This window comes from Lissotriton helveticus, chromosome 7 (assembly GCF_964261635.1).
Source record: "Lissotriton helveticus chromosome 7, aLisHel1.1, whole genome shotgun sequence".
NCBI classification, from domain to species: domain Eukaryota; kingdom Metazoa; phylum Chordata; class Amphibia; order Caudata; family Salamandridae; genus Lissotriton; species Lissotriton helveticus.
Window position 1 is genome coordinate 1,316,218,586 of NC_136068.1, and position 18,967 is coordinate 1,316,237,552.

General features: G+C 46.9%; 1 protein-coding gene across 2 annotated transcripts in view; it reads left to right on the top strand.

Annotated features, from left to right (window-relative positions):
* The window catches only part of MGAT5B (alpha-1,6-mannosylglycoprotein 6-beta-N-acetylglucosaminyltransferase B), a 793,707-nt gene that overhangs the window by 123,061 nt on the left and 651,679 nt on the right, over nucleotides 1-18,967 (top strand). For both annotated transcript variants that reach the window (XM_078654621.1, XM_078654622.1), the window contains exon 2: nucleotides 89-201. In XM_078654621.1, the coding sequence (XP_078510747.1) occupies nucleotides 89-201 (113 nt within the window). The remainder of the gene's footprint in view (nucleotides 1-88; nucleotides 202-18,967) is intronic.

Consider the following 18,967-nt stretch of genomic DNA (forward strand, 5'->3'; position numbering starts at 1 on the left):
ACAATTGTCAGCGAATTACACATTCCCCCACTTTCCATTTTGCCTCTCTCCCTCTAATCCTGTTCCACTTTTCTCTTCTCTCCTGCAGAATCTTCGTGGTGGGAATTGGCTTTTTTACCCTCTGCCTGTTGATGACGTCCTTTGGGGGGCAGTTCTCTGCGACTCGCCTGGCTGATTCCCCCTTCACAATGAGAGCAGAAGGTAAGCCATCCGATCTGAGGAAGTATCATTTATTGACTGTCCTATATCCACGGCAGGTAAGCCAATAAGGAATCAAAGAAAATTCGCAATAGGCCTTTTGAAAGCACCAAGACCAACCCAATTTGGTTTTCCTTTCAGCCCAAGCAACCATTGATAAGCTGTGACCGAATAGTGCCTGGCTTTCCGCCAGCCCTACTTGCCTTTCATTGGCAGTGTCCAGGTATCAAACTCACTCCTCTGTGGTATATATGTGATTTACTCTCTTCCAGCCCTGTCAAACTTTCACTTTTGTGGGTGACAAGCAATTGAACCTGTCCCAGTCCTATTGACCTTTCAAAATCCCTGCTTGTCATGTGATAGGCCCTGCTCAGTTTAAGAGCATTAGCCTTTCGTACAGAACATACTTACGAATAGCACTCGGTATGTAGCATGCGTTTAGTACGCATTCCATTACAACGCGGTCGTTAGTACGACCGCGTTATTTGTTTGCATACCTTTACTACGAAATTCGGAACAACGAATTGCATTGGGGGCGCTGGATGTTGGAATAGTATAATTTACTATTCCAACTCCAGTCTGTGCGGACACTAGGGAAGGTGTTGGATTTTAAATCCAAAAACAACATTTGATGGACAGAATGCAGAACAATGTCATACATTCACCCCAGTACAGCGATCTGGGACTAAATCCATCGTTTTTTTGCTCACCATGCCATTCAAGTTTGAACCCAGCCATATGCAAATCAGTCTTGACCACGTGCCCCATGGGAACAGTCCAGCCCAAACTGCCAAGCTAGGTCCTCCCTGAACTGGAAACAAGCATCCAAGGACCGGTTTCGGGCTTTCAGCCCTCATCAGCCTGGTTAGCTTGATTCAAGTGGCATGGAGAGCATGGGACTCACGTCTGAGCATACCCGTCCCACTCGGGGTGACAAATGCAAAAACAACAGTTGATGGACAGAATGCAGAACAATATCATACATTCATCCCAGTACAGAGATCTGGGCCTAAATCCATCGTTTTTTTGCTCACCATGCCATTCCAGTTTGAACCCAGCCATATGCAAATCAGTCTTGACCCTGTGCCCCATGGGAACAGTCCAGCCCGAACTGCTAAGCCAGGTACTCCCTGGACTGGAAACAAGCATCCAAGGACTGGTTTCGGGCTTTCAGCCCTCATCAGCCTGGATAGCTTGATTCCAGTGGCAAGGAGAGCATGGGACTCACGTCTGAGCAGGCCCGTCCCACTCTGGGTGACAAATGCAAAAACAACAGTTGATGGACAGAGTGCAGAACAATGTCATACATTCACCCCAGTACAGAGATCTGGGCCTAAATCCATCGGTTTTTTTGCTCACCATGCCATTCCAGTTTGAACCCAGCCATATAAAAATCAGTCTTGACCCTGTGCCCCATGGGAACAGTCCAGCCTGAACTGCCAAGCCAGGTCCTCCCTGGACTGGAAACAAGCATCCAAGGACCGGTTTCGGGCTTTCAGCCATCACCAGCCTGGATAGCTTGATTCCAGTGGCATGGAGAGCATGGGACTCACGTCTGAGCATACCCGTCCCACTCGGGGTGACAAATACAAAAACAACAGTTGATGGACAGAATGCAGAACAAATATCATACATTCACACCAGTACAGAGATCTGGGCCTAAATCCATCGATTTTAAATCCAACACCTTCTCCCCCCTAATGCAAGTCGTTGTTCCGACTTGCGTAGTAAAGGTATGTGAACTAACAACGCGGTCGTTATAACGACCGCGTTGCAATGGCATGCGAAGTATCGCATGCGAAGTAAACGCTGTTCACCCATACATACAGTGTCGGGTTTTTGGATCGACCATGTAGAGCGTATGACCACAAAGAGGGGACACACACACACACATTTGCACACATGCATACACACACACTCATACACACACACACGCAGGCACACACACACACTCTTTCATTGGTAAAAATACTTCTCAAGAAAGAAAATACATTTGAAGACACGTTTCCATTATAGCATCTGCCCAGGCAGAGATCCTAGGCTTCCTGTGGCAAAAAAGTAAACAAGGGCCTGATGGTTATAACATGTTTGTGTTGTAAATGCTTTGATTCCGAGCTTGTAAAGGCAAAAATGCTTTTTTCAATGTAATAAACCCATTTTAGGAATCAGTAACGTTGTTCTCATTCTTAAAATTGGTTTAGAAATGGATAAGCAATTATTTGGAAGGACTGTATTGAAGGCAATTCCTATGTATATGTATTGATGGTTAAGGATGGAAATGGCGATCATAAACCATTGAACAGTTACTGACTCATACGTTTAAGTTGACCCTTCTCATTTGTGAATACTAAGAAAAAGAGATTGTTCTGGAGTAGACAGTGGTCCATGCCAGCTATCAAACAATTTTTTGTTAAAACATGTAAACTGTTCTGTTTAAATGTCATCCGTTTCCTTTTAAAGCTTTTATAAAAAAAAAAGTTTACTTTATTGAAAAGAAATCACAGAACTGGTGGTCAGCTGACTCCAGCAGAACACCATCCCTGTAATGGCGTCCAATCGGAGTGAGTCATAATTTGTGACCTACTGCATGCATTTTAATGAGGTACATCAGATTGTTACCCACTCTGAATCTGAGTTTTCTGAACCAACATATTTGTACTTAGGTCAGTTTGGATTATTATTTACTTGCCACAAAAACACTGGTCTCAAATTACCACCAGCATTTTGCAATCAGTGAATAATACATCTGGTCCCTAATTCTTTAAAACTATGACATAAAGGGCCAGATGTACTTAGCTATTTTATGGTCACAAAGATTTCAATTGGCGACCACAAAATAGGTATTTCTAGTTTACAAAACCCATTTAGTAGTCAGTAAAGCTGGTAAACTTTTACTGACTTCTAAGATTGGTTACTGAATGGTTACAAATTTGCAATTTAGAATATGGGTGTTCCGGGTGTCTCTTCCAAACTACGAGGCTGTACCTTATGTGTAAATAATTTGCGACTGGTATTCTAGTCGCAAACTATTGAAAAGTTACCAATTTATAAGCTGGTTGTGGTAACCTGTTTAGAAAAGGGAAGAGTTTCCCCCTTGAATCTTTTGTGATTTCGGGTAAAGGTTTTCATGGAACTACTGCAAACTTTCTCTTTCTCCACTTGGAACTTTGTGAAGTGGGAAAAAAGATCAATCCATCAATCAATCAGAGTACTTGTAAAGCGCGCTACTTACCCGTGAGGGTCTCAAGGTGCTGAAGGGAGGGGGTGCCGCTACTGCTCGAAGAGCCAGGTCTTGAGGAGTCTTCTGAAGGCGAGTAGGTCTTGGGTCTGCCGTAGGTGGGTAGGGAAGGTGTTCCAGGTCTTGGCAGCGAGGTAGGAGAAGGATCTGCTGCCGGATGTTGTTCGTTGGATGCGGGGGACAGCGGCGAGGGCGAGGCTGGCAGAGCGGAGCTGGCGGGTGGGGGTGTAGAAGCTGAGTCTGCTGTTCAGGTAGGCTGGTCCGGCATTGTGGAGTGCTTTGTGTGCATGGGTGAGGAGCTTGAAGGTGATCCTCTTGTCGACGGGGAGCCAGTGTAGGTCTCTCAGGTGGCGGCGAGGGACATTGATGATCAGTCGGGCGGAGGCGTTTTGGATGCGTTGTAGTCGTCCTAGGTGTTGGCTGGGATTCCTGCGTAGAGTGTGTTGCCGTAGTCCAGTCTGCTGCTGACGAGGGCCTGTGTCACCGTTCTTCTTGTTTCGGTCAGGATCCACTTGTAGATCCTGTGGAGCATGCAGAGGGTGTTGTAGCAGGAGGAGGAGATGGCGTTGACCTGTTTAGACATGGAGAGGGAGGAGTCGAGGATGAATCCTCGGTTGCGTGCATGGTCGGTGGGTGTCGGTGCTGTTCCCAGTGTGGTCGGCCACCAGGAGTCATCCCAGGCTGAAGGGGTGGACCCGAGGATGAGTACCTCCGTCTTGTCCGAGTTCATCTTCAGACGGCTGTTCCTCATCCAGTCGGCGACGGCCTTCATTCCCTCGTGGAGGTTGGTTTTGGCGGTGTGCGGGTCCTTGGTGAGGGAGAGGATGAGCTGGGTGTCGTCGGCGTAGGAGATGATGTTGAGGTTGTGTTGGCAGGCCACTTCCACGAGGGGGGCCATGTAGACGTTGAACAGCGTCGGGCTGAGGGATGAGCCCTGGGGGACGCCGCAGATGATGTCGGTGGCCTCGGATCGGAAGGGCGGGAGGTGGACGCTCTGGGTTCTGCCATAGAGGAAGGACGTGGTCCACTCAAGGGCCATCTCTTGGATTCCGGCTTATAGGAGGCGTGTTTCTAGAGTGCAATGGCAGACCATGCCGAAGGCGGCTGACAGGTCCAGGAGGAGGAGGGCTGATGTTTCGCCATTGTATAGTTGGCGCCTGATGTCGTCTGTGGCAGCGATGAGGGCTGTCTCGGTGCTGTGGTTTCGTCTGAACCCGGACTGGGACGGGTCCATGATGTTGTTGTCTTCCAGGTGGCGGGCCAGTTGCATGTTGACGATTTCCTCGTTGACCATCGCCAGGAACGGGAGCAGGGAGATGGGCCGGAAGTTCTTGTGGTCCGCCTTGGGCTTCTTGAGGAGGGGGTTGATTTCGGCGTGTTTCCAGCTTTCCGGGAATGTCGCTGTTTCGAAGGAGATGTTGATGACCTTCTGTAGTTGGGGTGCAATGGCAGCGTCTGCTTTGTTGAATACTTGGTGTGGGCACGGGTCTGACGGAGATCCTGAGTGGATGGAGTTCATGATCTGACGTGTCTCGTCATCGTTGATGTTGGACCAGGAGGTCAGGCGGTTGGCGCTGGTGGTGTTCACAGGGGAGGTGGGGTCTGGTGTAGTCGGGCAGTCATGGTGTTGAAGCTGTCATGGATGTCAGCGATCTTGCGGTGGAAGAAGATGGCTAGTGAGTTGCACAGTTCTTGTGAGGGCGGTATGTCGTTGGTGTTGGCGCTGGGGTTGGAGAGTTCCTTTACGATGCTGAAGAGCTCTTTGCTGTCGTGTGCGTTGTTATTCAGGCGGTCTTTGAAGGAAGATCTCTTGGCTAATCTGATGAGGTGGTGATGTCTGCGGGTGGGGTCCTTGTGGGCTGCATGGTTGTCTGGAGTGCGTTCGTGGAGCCATATCTTCGCCAGTTTCCGGCATGCGCGTTTGGATGTCTGCAGCTCTTCGGTCAACCAGGTGGCTCTCTTGCTGGCGTGGTTGTTGGAGGGTTTCTTGAGTGGGGCGAGGGTGTTGGCGCAGTCGTCGATCCACTGTCTGAGTCTGCGGGCTGCGGTGTCTGGGTTGGTAGGGTCGGTAGGCGGGTTTTGGGCCAGGGTGGTGATCAGCCGGTCTTCGTTGACTTTGCTCCAGCAGGGGCGAGGCAGCTGTTGGGTGTGGTGGTGCGTGGTTGGTTTGTTGAAGGTGAAATGGATGCAGTGGTGGTCGGTCCAGTGGAGTTCGGTGGTGTGGTCGAAGGCGATGTGGGTGCCTGTGGAGAAGATGGGGTCCAGCGTGTGGCCAGCGGCGTGGGTGGGTGCGGTGACAAGTTGTCTGAGGCTGAGGTTGGCGAGGTTGTCGATCAGGGGGGGGGGAGATGGCGTCATTGTTGTTCTCGAGGTGGAAATTCAGGTCCCCGAGGAGGATGTAGTCCGTGGAGGCGAGTGCGTGGGTGCTGGCGAGATCACCGATGGAGTCGCTGAATTGAGCTTGGGGTCCGGGTGGTCTGTAGATGAGTGTTCCTCTGAGGGTGGTGTTAGGGTCAGTGTGGATCCGGAAGTGCAGGTGTTCGGCGGTGTTGAGGGTGTCGTCTGCGTGGGTGGCGACCTTGAGGGTGGACTTGTGGACGATGGCTATTCCTCCTCCGATTTCATGGAACTACTGCAAACTTTCTCAGAAACTTTTTTTTTAAGAATTTTTTTTAAAGCATGTTATTTAAAATTAATCACAGATATGGTGGTCTGCTGAGCCTTGCAGGCCCCCATCTCTGTGATTTTCAACAATTGGAGTGAGTTTTAATTTGACGCCTACCAAAGGAATATTAATTAGGCAGGTGAGAGTGCCAACTACTCCAATTGCTTATTTTATGAACCGCTCTCTTAGTACAGAGATACTGGTCGCAAATTGCATCTGCTTTTTGCAAACACTAATTTAGTGCACCTGGCTCAAAGTTCCCAACAACAGTAACACATTTTTGAGCCCATAGCTAAAGCAATAGTTGAGTGACCGTGTAGAAAAAAACGAGTCTTACTTTTTTCCGTAAAGCCCAAGGATCTTGAAGCTGTTCTCACATATGTCACAGAATTCTATAATTAGGGAAGAATGGTGTGAATAGTTATTCCAGGGTTTCCTTTTCCACAACTTTAGGTCATCCAATCTTATTCCATCTAGAATCCATAAAGTATGAAGAATAAATAGACAGAGTGATCCGATGACAGCTGTATGGACCTGACAGCCTCATGTGAAGAAATGTACCCCTCAGAAAAGTGATTGAGCCTACCCTCCACTTGGAACTTTGTGAAATGGTAAAAAAAGATGGGTGTGCATGCCACAAAGAGGCCATCATCTTCCAGGGCTGGTGCTCGAAACGCAGGGTCATCTGGGTGCTCGCTCAGCAGCTGAGCTCTCTGATGTGCTGCCACTATATCGGGTCGCCTAAGCACAAATACACCACAGATGGAGGCATAACGCTCACAGCCCCCTCTAAACTATGAAAGAACCACCCAATATTACCCGGCATCCTCGTCATGGTAGGGAGGGTTCTGTAAACTATATTGGTTGTGACTCTCCCATCCCTTTCTAGAAGGAGGAGCATTAGACCGTGGGGGCAATGGTGGAATCCATTCCAGGTTTGCAAGGGTAGGGAAAGAGCCAGGTGCAACAAGGGTAGAAAGGGGCCCGATGAGTTAAAATTGAAGGTGTAGGGAAAATGTGTGAGGGGTGGAGTCATCCATTTCACCTTTTAATCAGAGGAGACTTGTTGGGACCCTGCAAGGAAAGTCAAGAACAGTTGTCATAAAGGGCCGGACTCGAGACAGCAACCAGCTCTGGCTGAATGCTGCTCGACCGGCCCTGGGAGAGGGGGTGGGCTGCTAGTAAAAAGCACTGCTTCCGCTTTTGTTACACGGGGCCAATATTGCAGCACTGCTGCACTCCCGCCTACCCCCAGTGACAAAACCGGCCCCCCACAGCCAGAAAACTAGCCCCACCTCTGCAGCCCACAGGGGAAACGCCTGGAGCCCGCCATGGCCAGTCCGGCCCTGTTGTCATAGCTTGAATAATAATAATAATAATAATAATAATAATAATAATAATAATAATAATAATGCTGGAGCTTGTACAGCACAAACAGCTACCTCAAAGCAGAGGTGTCCTGGCCCTCTAGCAGCAGGCAGCACGCACAGGGAGCTTTCAGCACTGGACCCGAACCTAATCAAGTCCAAAGAGCCATGTCTTCAGCGCTTTTGTGAAACAGGACTCTGTATTAGCTTGGCGGAGGTTCTCAGGCAGGGCATTCCACATTTTGGCCATACTCACTGTGAACGTTCTACCACCAAAACGGGCTTTCGCAAAGCGGGGAGTACACATCAAATTCTAAGAATTGGACTGTAGGGAGCGAGTTTGCTTATAGCAGCAATGTCTTTGTTTAAGATAACTGGGACATTTTCCCTTAAGGGTCCGGTAGTCCAAGGTCATGGCCTTAAAATCGATTCTTTTGGCTACTGGGAGCCAGTGAAGCTCCCGAAGGTGATGTAAATGTGAACGCCAGCATTTGTAAAGCACACAACTACTTCCAACGGAGGTGTCCCGGCGCTGGGGGCCGTCCGGAAGATTAAGCAAGCTATTGCCCAGAGTCACATGGTGCTGGGCTAACCTGCCGGCGGAGCCGGGGATCGAACCGTGAACCCTGTGGTCCGGAGTCAGGCACCCTAGTCGCTGCGCCACACTTCTTCCACGTGCGGAGAGACATGATGACAGAAGGGACTTTGTCTAATCAGTCTCGCAGCCGCATTCTGTACCATCTGGAGACACCTAATCGAATATTTAGGAAGGCCAAGGTATAAGCCTTTTGTGTAGTCCAGCCTAGATGTCACTGTGGCATGGACTACGGATTTGCGGCAGACTTAAGGCAGGAGATGTAAACATTTCCGGAGTTTTCTCAATTTGCTGAAGCAAGTCGTGGAGACCTGTTGGACGTGAGCCGAAAAGGAGAGATCTGCCTCCTTTCTCACACCTAGATTTTTGATATTAGTGGCGGGGGAAGGCGGTGGACACATTTATGATGGCCACCACAGATCAGGCATTGGGCCCTTACCAAAAAACAGCACCTCTGTTTTTCCTACATTGAGTTTTAGTTTGTATTTATTCATCCATAGGGCTATGTCCCTCAAGCATCCTTTAAAATTCTTAAAAGCCTCTACCGTCCACTCTTCAAAAGAGAAAACCAACTGGGCATCGTAAGCATAGGAAATTGCCTTCACTCCCCAGTTGGCAATCAGAGAGAACAGCGGCGCTAGGTACAGATTGAAAAGTAAGGGGCTCAGCGCTGAGCCTTGAGGGACGCCACACCACAGATGTTTAGGTTTGGATTCAAATGGTTGTTAGGCGACTCTCTGGGCGCGACCGCTAAGATATGATTTCAACCAGGCCAGCACCTTCCCACTGAAGCCCGTTTCTTGAAGTCTCTGAGCCAGCAAGGCATGATGGACAGTGTTGAATGCTGCAGACAGATCCAGGAGCACCAGCAAAGCTGATGCTTCTAAATCTAAAGACCATCTCACTGACTCGGCCACCTCTAGGAGAGCGATCTCCGTGCTGAAACCCACCCGGAAACCAGACTGTGTATCATGCAGAGAAGCATTACTCTCAATAAAGTTAGTTGGTTGGCGCCTGACCAGCTTCTCTAACATTTTGCCGGGGGCGGGCAGCAGAGAGATTGGCCTGAGATTGTTGAGATCTTCTGGGTTGCCATTTGGTTTTTTTTCTCAGAGGGAGAAGGGTAACGTGTTTCCACTTATCTGGGAACACACCAGTTTCAAGGGAGGAGTTCCAGATATGAGATAGCGCACCAGTAAGTGAAGGTGCCAGCATTTTCCAAAGTTTAGGAGGACACGGATCATCTGGGGGCACCAGATCTACATTTTTGCATTTCTGCTAATGCATCTTGATGCGAAATTGGTGTGAGCAATGGGTTTAGTTAAAATTGAAGCCAATGACACCAGTGGCTAACACTTTGACTACTGTCTGGAGGTACTGTAGGGAGATCAATGTCCACAGTTTCAAAGGCAGAGGCGCAGTTTAGCAGTCTGAGCATGCTGAGTGAGCCATGGTCTGCTGTCTCCAACAGGTCATCCCAAAATGGGGTTAGTTCAGTTTCTGTACGATGGTGTGGATACCACTCAGATCATTACTGGTTAAGGTGCTCTGGGATTCAATGGGTTATAGCCGAGACCTACAGTGGGTGGTAGTTGTTAAATTTGCCTTGTTCCATGGTGGCTGTCTTTAGCAGGGGGTGGGTAGTCACTAACATAACACATACACAGCTCCTCTTGCCTATTCATTCAAATCACTGTTTAGTTATTTTGACTGTCCTAAGGCACTGTTTTTTTTTTATTTGTGGTAGCTTCAGAGTGCTGAGATGTACAGCAGGGGAAAGGGAAAACAAACAAGAAACAGAATATTGGCTATTAAAGTCCAGCAGGATGAGGAGACAATCTGTCATTCTTCAATCACAGGTCTTCAGTGTAGTAAATGCTTGGGTACTTATACTTGCTAGTTGATTCTGAGGGAGGTAGTTTGATTCTGCTCACATTTGGAAATCCAGAGCATTCTAGAGTTCAGGCTCCAGAGCTCTCAAGGACCAGCCGCGGGGCTTCAGTTGCTAGAATGAGCATTGAAGGCGCAGATGCATCGAAGCTGTTTGATTCTTCTTGGCAGGGGTGTGGTGGGGAGGCCAGGTTTGGCAGGTCTGACGGTCCTGAAGGCCTTACCCAGAAAGTAGCATTACATCCTGAAGTCTGCTGGGAAGCAGTGGAGGGCTTTCGGTGCTGGTATGGCTTGTTCATATCTCTGAAGGATTAGCCACATCCTGATGAACTTACTTAAAAGCTGTGCCTATATAATTTTTAAGCGGTACAAAAGGGGGTGGTGATGGACGGAGCATCTGAACCAATCAAACACTCACACTCAGTCAACAGATCTGGGTTTAATCCATCACCGTTCTTTAGCCCACTCTGCCACCCCAGTTCAGACATGGCTATATGCAAATCAGTCTGACCCTGTGCCTCATGGGAACAGTCCAGCCCGAACTCACGTCTGAGCATACCCTACCAACTTATGGCGAACAAAGCGGTACAAAAGGTCCATCACCACCCCCTTTTGTACCGCTTTGTTCGCCATAAGTTGGCAGGGTATGCTCAGACGTGAGTCCCTTGCTCACTTTGCCACTGGATTCAAGCAAGCCTGGCTGAAGACGGCTGAAATGCCAGAAACCAGTCCTAGGAAGCTTGTTTCCGGTCCAGGGAAGGCATGGCTTGGCAGTTCGGGCTGGACTGTTCCCATGAGGCACAGGGTCAGACTGATTTGCATATGGCCATGTCTGAGCTGGGGTGGCAGAGTGGGCTAAAGAACGGTGATGGATTAAACCCAGATCGTTTGACTGGGTGTGAGTGTTTGATTGGTTCAGATGCTCCGTCCATCACTACCCCCTTTCGTACCGCTATATAATTTTTAAAGCACTCACTCCTTCACCTACAATATTTTTTATTACCTGCCATCAAAACAAAGCTAACAGGCATTGAGCAGGACGTTGTGGTCCTTCCAGGCCATTAACTTAGTTGTAATGAACTTGAGTGCTGTACACACTTTTTTCAGGAGCACACTCATGCGTCTGTAACACATGGCACAATATCATTCCATTCAATTACACGAAATATTTCATAATACAATGTCACTCCTTAAATTATGGCCTTTAAAAGCAAAGCTCCTGTTTGTGCAATAATCATAGCCAGCCCTATTTCCTTTCTAGAGGCAGAAGTGCCTTTGAGAACATTCTTGGCACATTTCGAAGCACCATGCCCCCTGACGTAGGTTTCTGCGCTGGCAGAACTGGTGCCCGTGGCTGCAGTTCTCCTCTGAGGCGAAGATTGAGTGGCTCCCACTGCACTTCTCATCATAAACTCTGCTGACCCTTCCCTCAAGGGCATAAGTGCCTTCTCAGATACTTTTCAGAGTGGAGAATTGAAGGCAAGAGGACCAATGCATCATTTCACGACCTCTGACTCACAGGCAACGCTCTGTCTCTGCTAGAAAATTGAACTTTGAAATTAATCCCCCAGTGCCTGGAGGGAAGAGCCCTGCCAATACTGATGATGCCGAGGGGGCATCGGAAGCAGGCACTTCTCGGTTCATGGCTGCGCGCGCCTGTGTCTAGGACAGCGCCTGATAGATTTGCTTCCGCAATTAGGTGTTTGCGTTATTGAAACTGTGTTTGCCGCCCATGGCCTGGATCTGACACTACTAGTATAGACAGTCATCAAGGTGATAAACAGATAGAAAGCCTAGGCATTGGTGCATAGTACACCATTTATTGATGCTAGGTGGGAGATGACAGACTCAGAATAAAGTTATAGATGGTGGTATGAGGAGCGACCTGTAAGCGTTAGTTGTATGGAGTAGCAGGTTAAAGGTGCACCTCGCATGTTCTGTGTGCTGGACATGGATTCGGACATTAGAGGCCTTATTTAGAGCACCCCTGTCAATCAATCACTCTGTTTAGATTTCGGGGGAAGCATTGTGTTTGCTCTGAGGAGCCTCGCTGGCTTCTGACCTGGTGCCCTGTCCGTCAGGGGGCAGGGTCCGAGTGACAGGCGTCCTTCACTACCGAGCGCAGGGTGAGCGTCACTGATTGAAAGGTAGGCTGGAAGAAAAGTGCTTATGTGTCGAGGACTTTTGTTTTTATTTAGGGAAACAAACTCTTCCTTTGGGAGATTGTTTTCTCTAATCATAAATGTTTGCAACATGGGTCCAGCTATGCGAGCAGTCGCAGACCGACCCTGATTCAGTGGTGTGGGGGCAGCTGATGCAGTGACCGGTCCTGTCACAGCACAGAGGTCCCTTCCAGACTGCCAGGCTTCCGTCAGGCGGAGCAGGTCATGTCCTCCGCTACCCTGGCACACCAATGGACACTCCACCAAGGTCTAAACAACCCGCGAGGACAGAGATGTTTAGACAAAGCTCTACGACCTTCTTCACTTTTCTCACTGCTCGTGGCCAAGCGTCATCTTCACGAACTCGAAACCCCTGAGATTGTTAATGATTTGAATTCATTAAGATGTGTGTCATTCTGGTTTAGCTCTAAGGGTTCCATGAGAATGCAGACAAAGTTTGAAGGCTTCTGCTCATGACTGAGCAAACGTTTGGCTATTCCTGCATAATTAGTGAATTTCGTGATACGCAAATTTTATATACAACATTTTGGAATTATGTGAGTGAAAAATGTCATACGCATTTTAGAACAGGGTCTAGCTCAAGTACAACCTGTCTTGAGAAAAATTAGTATGAGCCTATTTTTTACCGAAGTCCGTCTTCTTGACTTACCTCGAGGGACGATATGGCCAGGGACTGCCGGAGGACCCCCACCCTTCTATTAACCAACATTATTAACCAGGACATGAGATGGATTTCTTTGGAGACGGGGGGTCGTACAACCCCCCCCCCGGCAGTATTTATTAAAACATAAAAATAAATCAAAATTTGAAATAAACAATATTTACACAATTAAGCAGAAAACATTCCATGACATTCAATTACAATTGAATATATACAGATATCAGATGCCTAACCTTAACACACTTCTAGTACAAGGTAGTTCCTATACTAATCTAACGTAACAGTCACATTATAGAATATTTGTTTTCTGCATATCCTATTTGGGCCTACAGCAAGGTCACTAACTGGTGTCAGATCCTTATCACTTAAACCACGCCCTCCTGTCAGAGTGCGCAAGCACAGAGTGCCAGTTTACCGTGGGGGTACACCCCCTCCCCAGTTACCCCCGTACGCCCTATTAACCACACTCTCCTGTCAGAGTGCGCATGCGCAGGGGGCCCATTTACAAAGGGGGTACACCCCCTCCCCGGTTACCTCCGTATGCCCTATTAACCACACCTTTCCATCGAAGGGCGCATGCGCAGAGGGCCGCTTACCGTGAGGGTACTTCCGCCCCCGGTTACCCCCCGTACACTCTAGTAACTCCAATAAAGGGGGCCCTTGCACCTCTACACTGTTTACTGGCGCCATTGTGCATGTGCGGGGTGGCCAACCAGCCTAGAGAAAGCGTGACTCTCCCCTCCCCCGCACCCATGTAGTCAACAGGCTGTAACTGCCCCTGGAGTTCTAGGAGAGACCACTTGTCCCTCCCTTTGGGCGACCCCATTCGAGAATGGCGCCGCCCCATAAGGACCTTAAATTAACTGCTCACCAATCATGACCTTACCGCCTGACCAAGAAATAGCAATAAATATGACAATTGATGACCTGTAAACGGGAGAAAGTTCTAAGGAACAAAACATATTAGTCAGACACTCTTGTCATCCCTAAACATTTGTAACAAAAATGTGAAAACCTTCATAACACACACTAACAATCATCAGCTTCAGGGGATGGTGGGTGGGAAATAATTACAGCCTCCTAGAGGCTGGAAGGGCAGGCCATGGCGCGCAGGAGTCAAAGAGGCAGACTCTCGCGCTCCACGGCCTTTTAACCCCTCACCTGCCAGGCCGGATCTAACCGGCCTGGCCTTTGTTCCCTAGTGACCCGGAAGTTACTCAATCAATTCCGAGTCACCAGGAGACCCGGGGTCCAATACAGGGTTGAGGCGCGCCCGCCGCGTCATGGTGACGCGATGGGGGCGCGCCCCAATAGCTAGTGCGAGTAGCGGGTGGGGGGCCGGTGCGCCCCCCATAACAGTGGCGGGCCGATGTCGGCCCCGCCTTTCCTTTATGCTCTCACTTCCAGTTTTCACTGAAGATGCACAAAGTGAGTTTAGTGAAAACTACATATACTTTTAAATAATGTTCCTAAACTTTTGAATGTTTTCCATGAAAACAATTATGAAATGTTGCACCCGTGCATACCTTTTGTCTGCTTTTTATAACTTTACCTGAAAGGGCAGGCCATGAAAAGACAATGTGCTCCCTTGTCTTTTTATTGTATGACTTATGCCGTAAAGGGCAGGCCCCTCTGGGAACCTTGCACATTTTATTTGGTTGTAATATTAACTGGGAAGGGGAACTTCCACAGCTGTGTCCATCTTTTAGTTCGGATACACTTTGGGGAAGGGTAAAACTATGCAGGGTAGCACTTGCTCTAAAGAAATAAAGCATTTACAAATGTAATGCGTTTTTCCTTGCGCAGTCCGCCATCCAAATTGAGGGCATTGACAACGACCTATCTATCCTGGGATTTGGATGGAGGGTTGGCTTACTGTGCATATTACTTCACATGCTCCATATTCTCACTTGCACTGCTTACTCTCGTCTTTTAAGCCTGCTTGAGCTTGCATGGATTCCGCCTCAATGCACCATGTATGTCAACATTATGCAGGAATTACCCCTATTAAGCCCGGGGCGTGAGTATGCCAAAGTGTGCACAATCATGGCATTCATGCCCCCAATTGATCATGAATTGAAACCTCTATGTGCTATGGATGCCCAGGACGTGTCAAGATTGAGCCTCATTGTGCAATGGAATCACCACAATATAGCAGGAATGTCTACATTAATAGCAGGACCACTATTCTGCCAAGTATACCGATAATGCGTCTGGAATTATCACCACATCCAAGTGATGAGCACTAATGAGCAATGAATGGCCACAATACAACATGCATAATCACTGTAATGTTGGGATTTCCATTATACAATATGTGAGCACCACTGTACCATTGATGGTACCATTGTGCTATGGATCAACACAATATGAGAATATTACACGAATTGCGACTATCATGCCAGGGCTAAATTATTGTTCACACTATCAAAAACTGAAAACCCACAATATGCCAAGGATTACCACCATTCTACCAAGACCCGAATTAATACTCACAAGTTAGTAAGAAATACCACAAGTATGTGAGGAGCAACGTTTTTTAGCAAGGGTTGGCATCATACAATGGATGCCACACGTTGGCAAAAATTTCATATTGTGCTAGGAACATCATTTTACCATGGTGGGCAGCATGCCATGCAAAGGCCTTCATTACATATAAACAGTGATTTTAGCACAAATTTATCAGTGGTGAACAATGGATAACGTTCGATTGTGCAGGGGATAGAATTTCATGTGGGGTTTGCATAATGCTATGGATGATCAAGTTTGCAGGTGTGATCACTATCGTCCCAGGACCAGCTTTTTGCCTAGGTTGGGCATCATGCTATGTATACTCACATGTTACCAAAACATACCACCATTGTACGAGAACTAGCATTTTACCAGAGTTAGGCAATGGGCACCATATTGTGGATATCCACAATGTGGTAAGAATTACCAAAGTTGTGCTCGGACCAGGTCTTTACCAGGACTGAGCATCATTCCCTAGAGGCCCAAGTTGAGTCGAAATGCTATCACTGTATGAAGACCAGCATTTGGCAAAGAGTGGCATTGAGCATCATGCCTTGGATAACCACAAGTTATCAAGAATGACCACCATAATAAGGGGGGGCAGTATTTTAGTAGGAGTGGCAAACCACATCATGCCATGGATAATTCCAAGTTGCCATGACTTACTACTCTGATGCATCCACCAGCCATATAAACTGACAAATGCATGCATGAGCACACAACGCACAGGCAAGCATGAAGTGATGTCCACAAAAATACTCACTCAGACACAGATGCTTGCCTTTCACTTCTGTCCTGACACCCACCGTTGTCCAGGATCCTTCTCTGAGTTACCTATCCTTTCCCACAAATGCAGGCTAGTGCAGCAGCTGTGAGTGTAGTTTCCTTCAACATCTGCAGAAACACAGTGGGGCTAGTGAGGGTCTGATGAGACTGCCTTTGGTGGCATGGAGAAGGTGATGCAGAGAAGTGTCTCTGAGGGAGGAAGTTGAGAGGAATGCCAGAAAGGGATACTTGAGACTTCTTTGGGGAGGCGTGCAGGAGTGCCACAGGGAGCTGACAGAGATGGTGCATGGGAGTGCCTTGAGAGGAATTAGGAAGGTGGCGCACAGGATTTCCTCGGGTAGTTTGGGTGATGAGGCAGGCAGGCATGCTTTCGACAGCCGGAGAGAGGAGGCAGATCGAAGAGCAGAGGACAGCTGGGGAGGAGACAGTAAAGGACTCAATGACTGTGCCTTAGGTGTTCTGTGAGAATCAAAATTTAAAGAACGTGAGGAGCACTCCGTGTTTTTCAAGTTTTTCAATTATTCCATCGGTGCTACGATTGATCAGGGTAGTCAGTCCTGTGACTTCAGTATGGGTTATGATGGGTTGTTGGACCCACCCAATCGTGCACTGTTCACGTGGTGCTCCGCACCTTAATCACTCATGAACACTTTCTCTATAATGATTACGATATTCTTTTATTTAAATTGATTACTTCAATTGTTGTATAATATGTGTTAGTGAAACTGCTCATATGTTATTTACATTCTTCATAACACAAGCATATTATGCATTTCCATAATCACATTAACAATGATACATTTTACAATTTCAATGTTTTCAATACTTTGGCATTTATCATCATTATATACATAAATTTACAAGCGAGCCCAATGCATTTCGGCACCACTACAGTGCCTTCGTCAGGGGCGACTCTGAAATAAAACATATAAAGATGTATGAGAATCATTTATGTGATAATTCATGGGGGTGTGTAACTGAAGAGTGTGTTACGGTCCTACCTTATGTCTATAGTCGCTGAGAAACGTGTATGTTCGCCGCTCTCAAATAAGCATGGTGAAACGCTGTGGAAAATAGTAAATTACCTATACTGATTAGATACTAAACCTCAAGTATCAACTGATATTAATGCATGTAGAATCTCTCTAAAACGTACCTGGTAAACGTGTACGGTGTTTTCTGCAATGAAAATATATAAACACCTATCAGAACCAGGTCTAAAACATACCAAGATAGGGTACTTAGATTGGTGATCTCAAAGCCCTTACCTTATCTTCACCACTGATAGTGATCTGTTTGGTGAGAAAAGGGGTTTTGTTACTAACTTATGTTAAGGTTCTAAATGAAAACTATAGGTGTGATTTTATGCTACTAGTTGCATACCTGATATGCCAAAGGTTTTCTCCTGGTCTGAAATCCTGCTACCTAAGCTCTCGCCGGGTTATCCCCTGTGTCTCTGAACGCCATTAAAACTCCGTGAACTCCGCCGGAATGCGGAGTTGAAAACATAAAAAACGGACTAAATCTCGGAAACAGAAACCGATGTGTCTACAAACATGACCGCCATGTTGTTATCGCTAGAATATTTCATTGTGCAATGCACAAATTGCTGTGTCTCTCATCATATGATTCCCTCAGACATCAGCGGTATACCTCTTCGATTCCATACAACTGAACGTCTTGATCTGTTCAGTCTAAATAAATTTAGGACGCAAAAGGAAAGCTATTGCTACGTGAAAATCATCACGCTTATAATTGTAACATACTAATGCTATCGTAAAATGCGTTTGTGTTAATGTTAGATGACCGGAAGATAACCAAATAACTACAACTCGATGTAAAGAATCTTATAATTTAAAACACTGGCTGCAAAATGTGGTCACGCTACTCTGGGCGATACGGTAATACTGTGATAATGTCTCCTCTAATAGAGACAAATGAACTAAAAAAATCCCAATGTGGTTGCCGGACATGTGCTCAAATTTGGTTGATGTGGTGTAAAACGGTAGAATGACTGTGTCACAATGGGGATATCGGTAATGTTACTGATCAGTCAAAATCATTAAACAATCATTGGTATCAATGTAAAACACAATAATAAACAATGTTGAATAAACAATGCACACTAAAATCTACAATTGCTAGTTTAACAGGTGCCTAGTCAAGTAGTCCTGGAGGTACACTATATATATAGCCTCACATGATGTTATAGACCAAGTGTATACTGTGTTTAGACTGGTAACGTTATGTCGCTCAAGAAAATCAGTCTGAAGACCTCGTTTAGCTGGTTAGTTTACAGGTAACACGAGAGGTCGTATTTATCATTGAGCCCAGTGGGGGTTAATGTTTTAAGATATTTGATCCAAAATAGTTCTCTTTGCATTAATCTCTGCTGATTGTCAATCCCTTGCTTTATTGCTACCTTTTCAATAATGAAAAATCTCAGTTGCGAAATGGAATGTTTCTCATCTCTCCAATGAAGAACTAACGGGGAAGTTAAATTCTGGTTACGGATTCTGCTCTTATGTTCCGTTATACGTATTTTGACCTTTCGTTCAGTTTTGCCAATATACATTTTCCCGCAGGGACATTTAATTGCATATACTACATTGTTAGTGTTGCAGTCACTGGTGTGCTTCAACTGGATGAGTTTCCCTGTGGTTGGATGTCTGCACGTGCTCCCTGTGATCACATTATTGCAGTTTATGCAATTTAAGCATCTTGTAGTCCCCTTGTATGTTGCTGGGTTCTCTAGAGGTTGTTTATATTTGAGCCTTGTTCTCAGGTTTGATCCTCTAGTGTACGCATGTACTGGAAGTTCTTTGAAAATGCCATGGAAATCTGGTTCCACAGATAATAGTTCCCATCTTTTG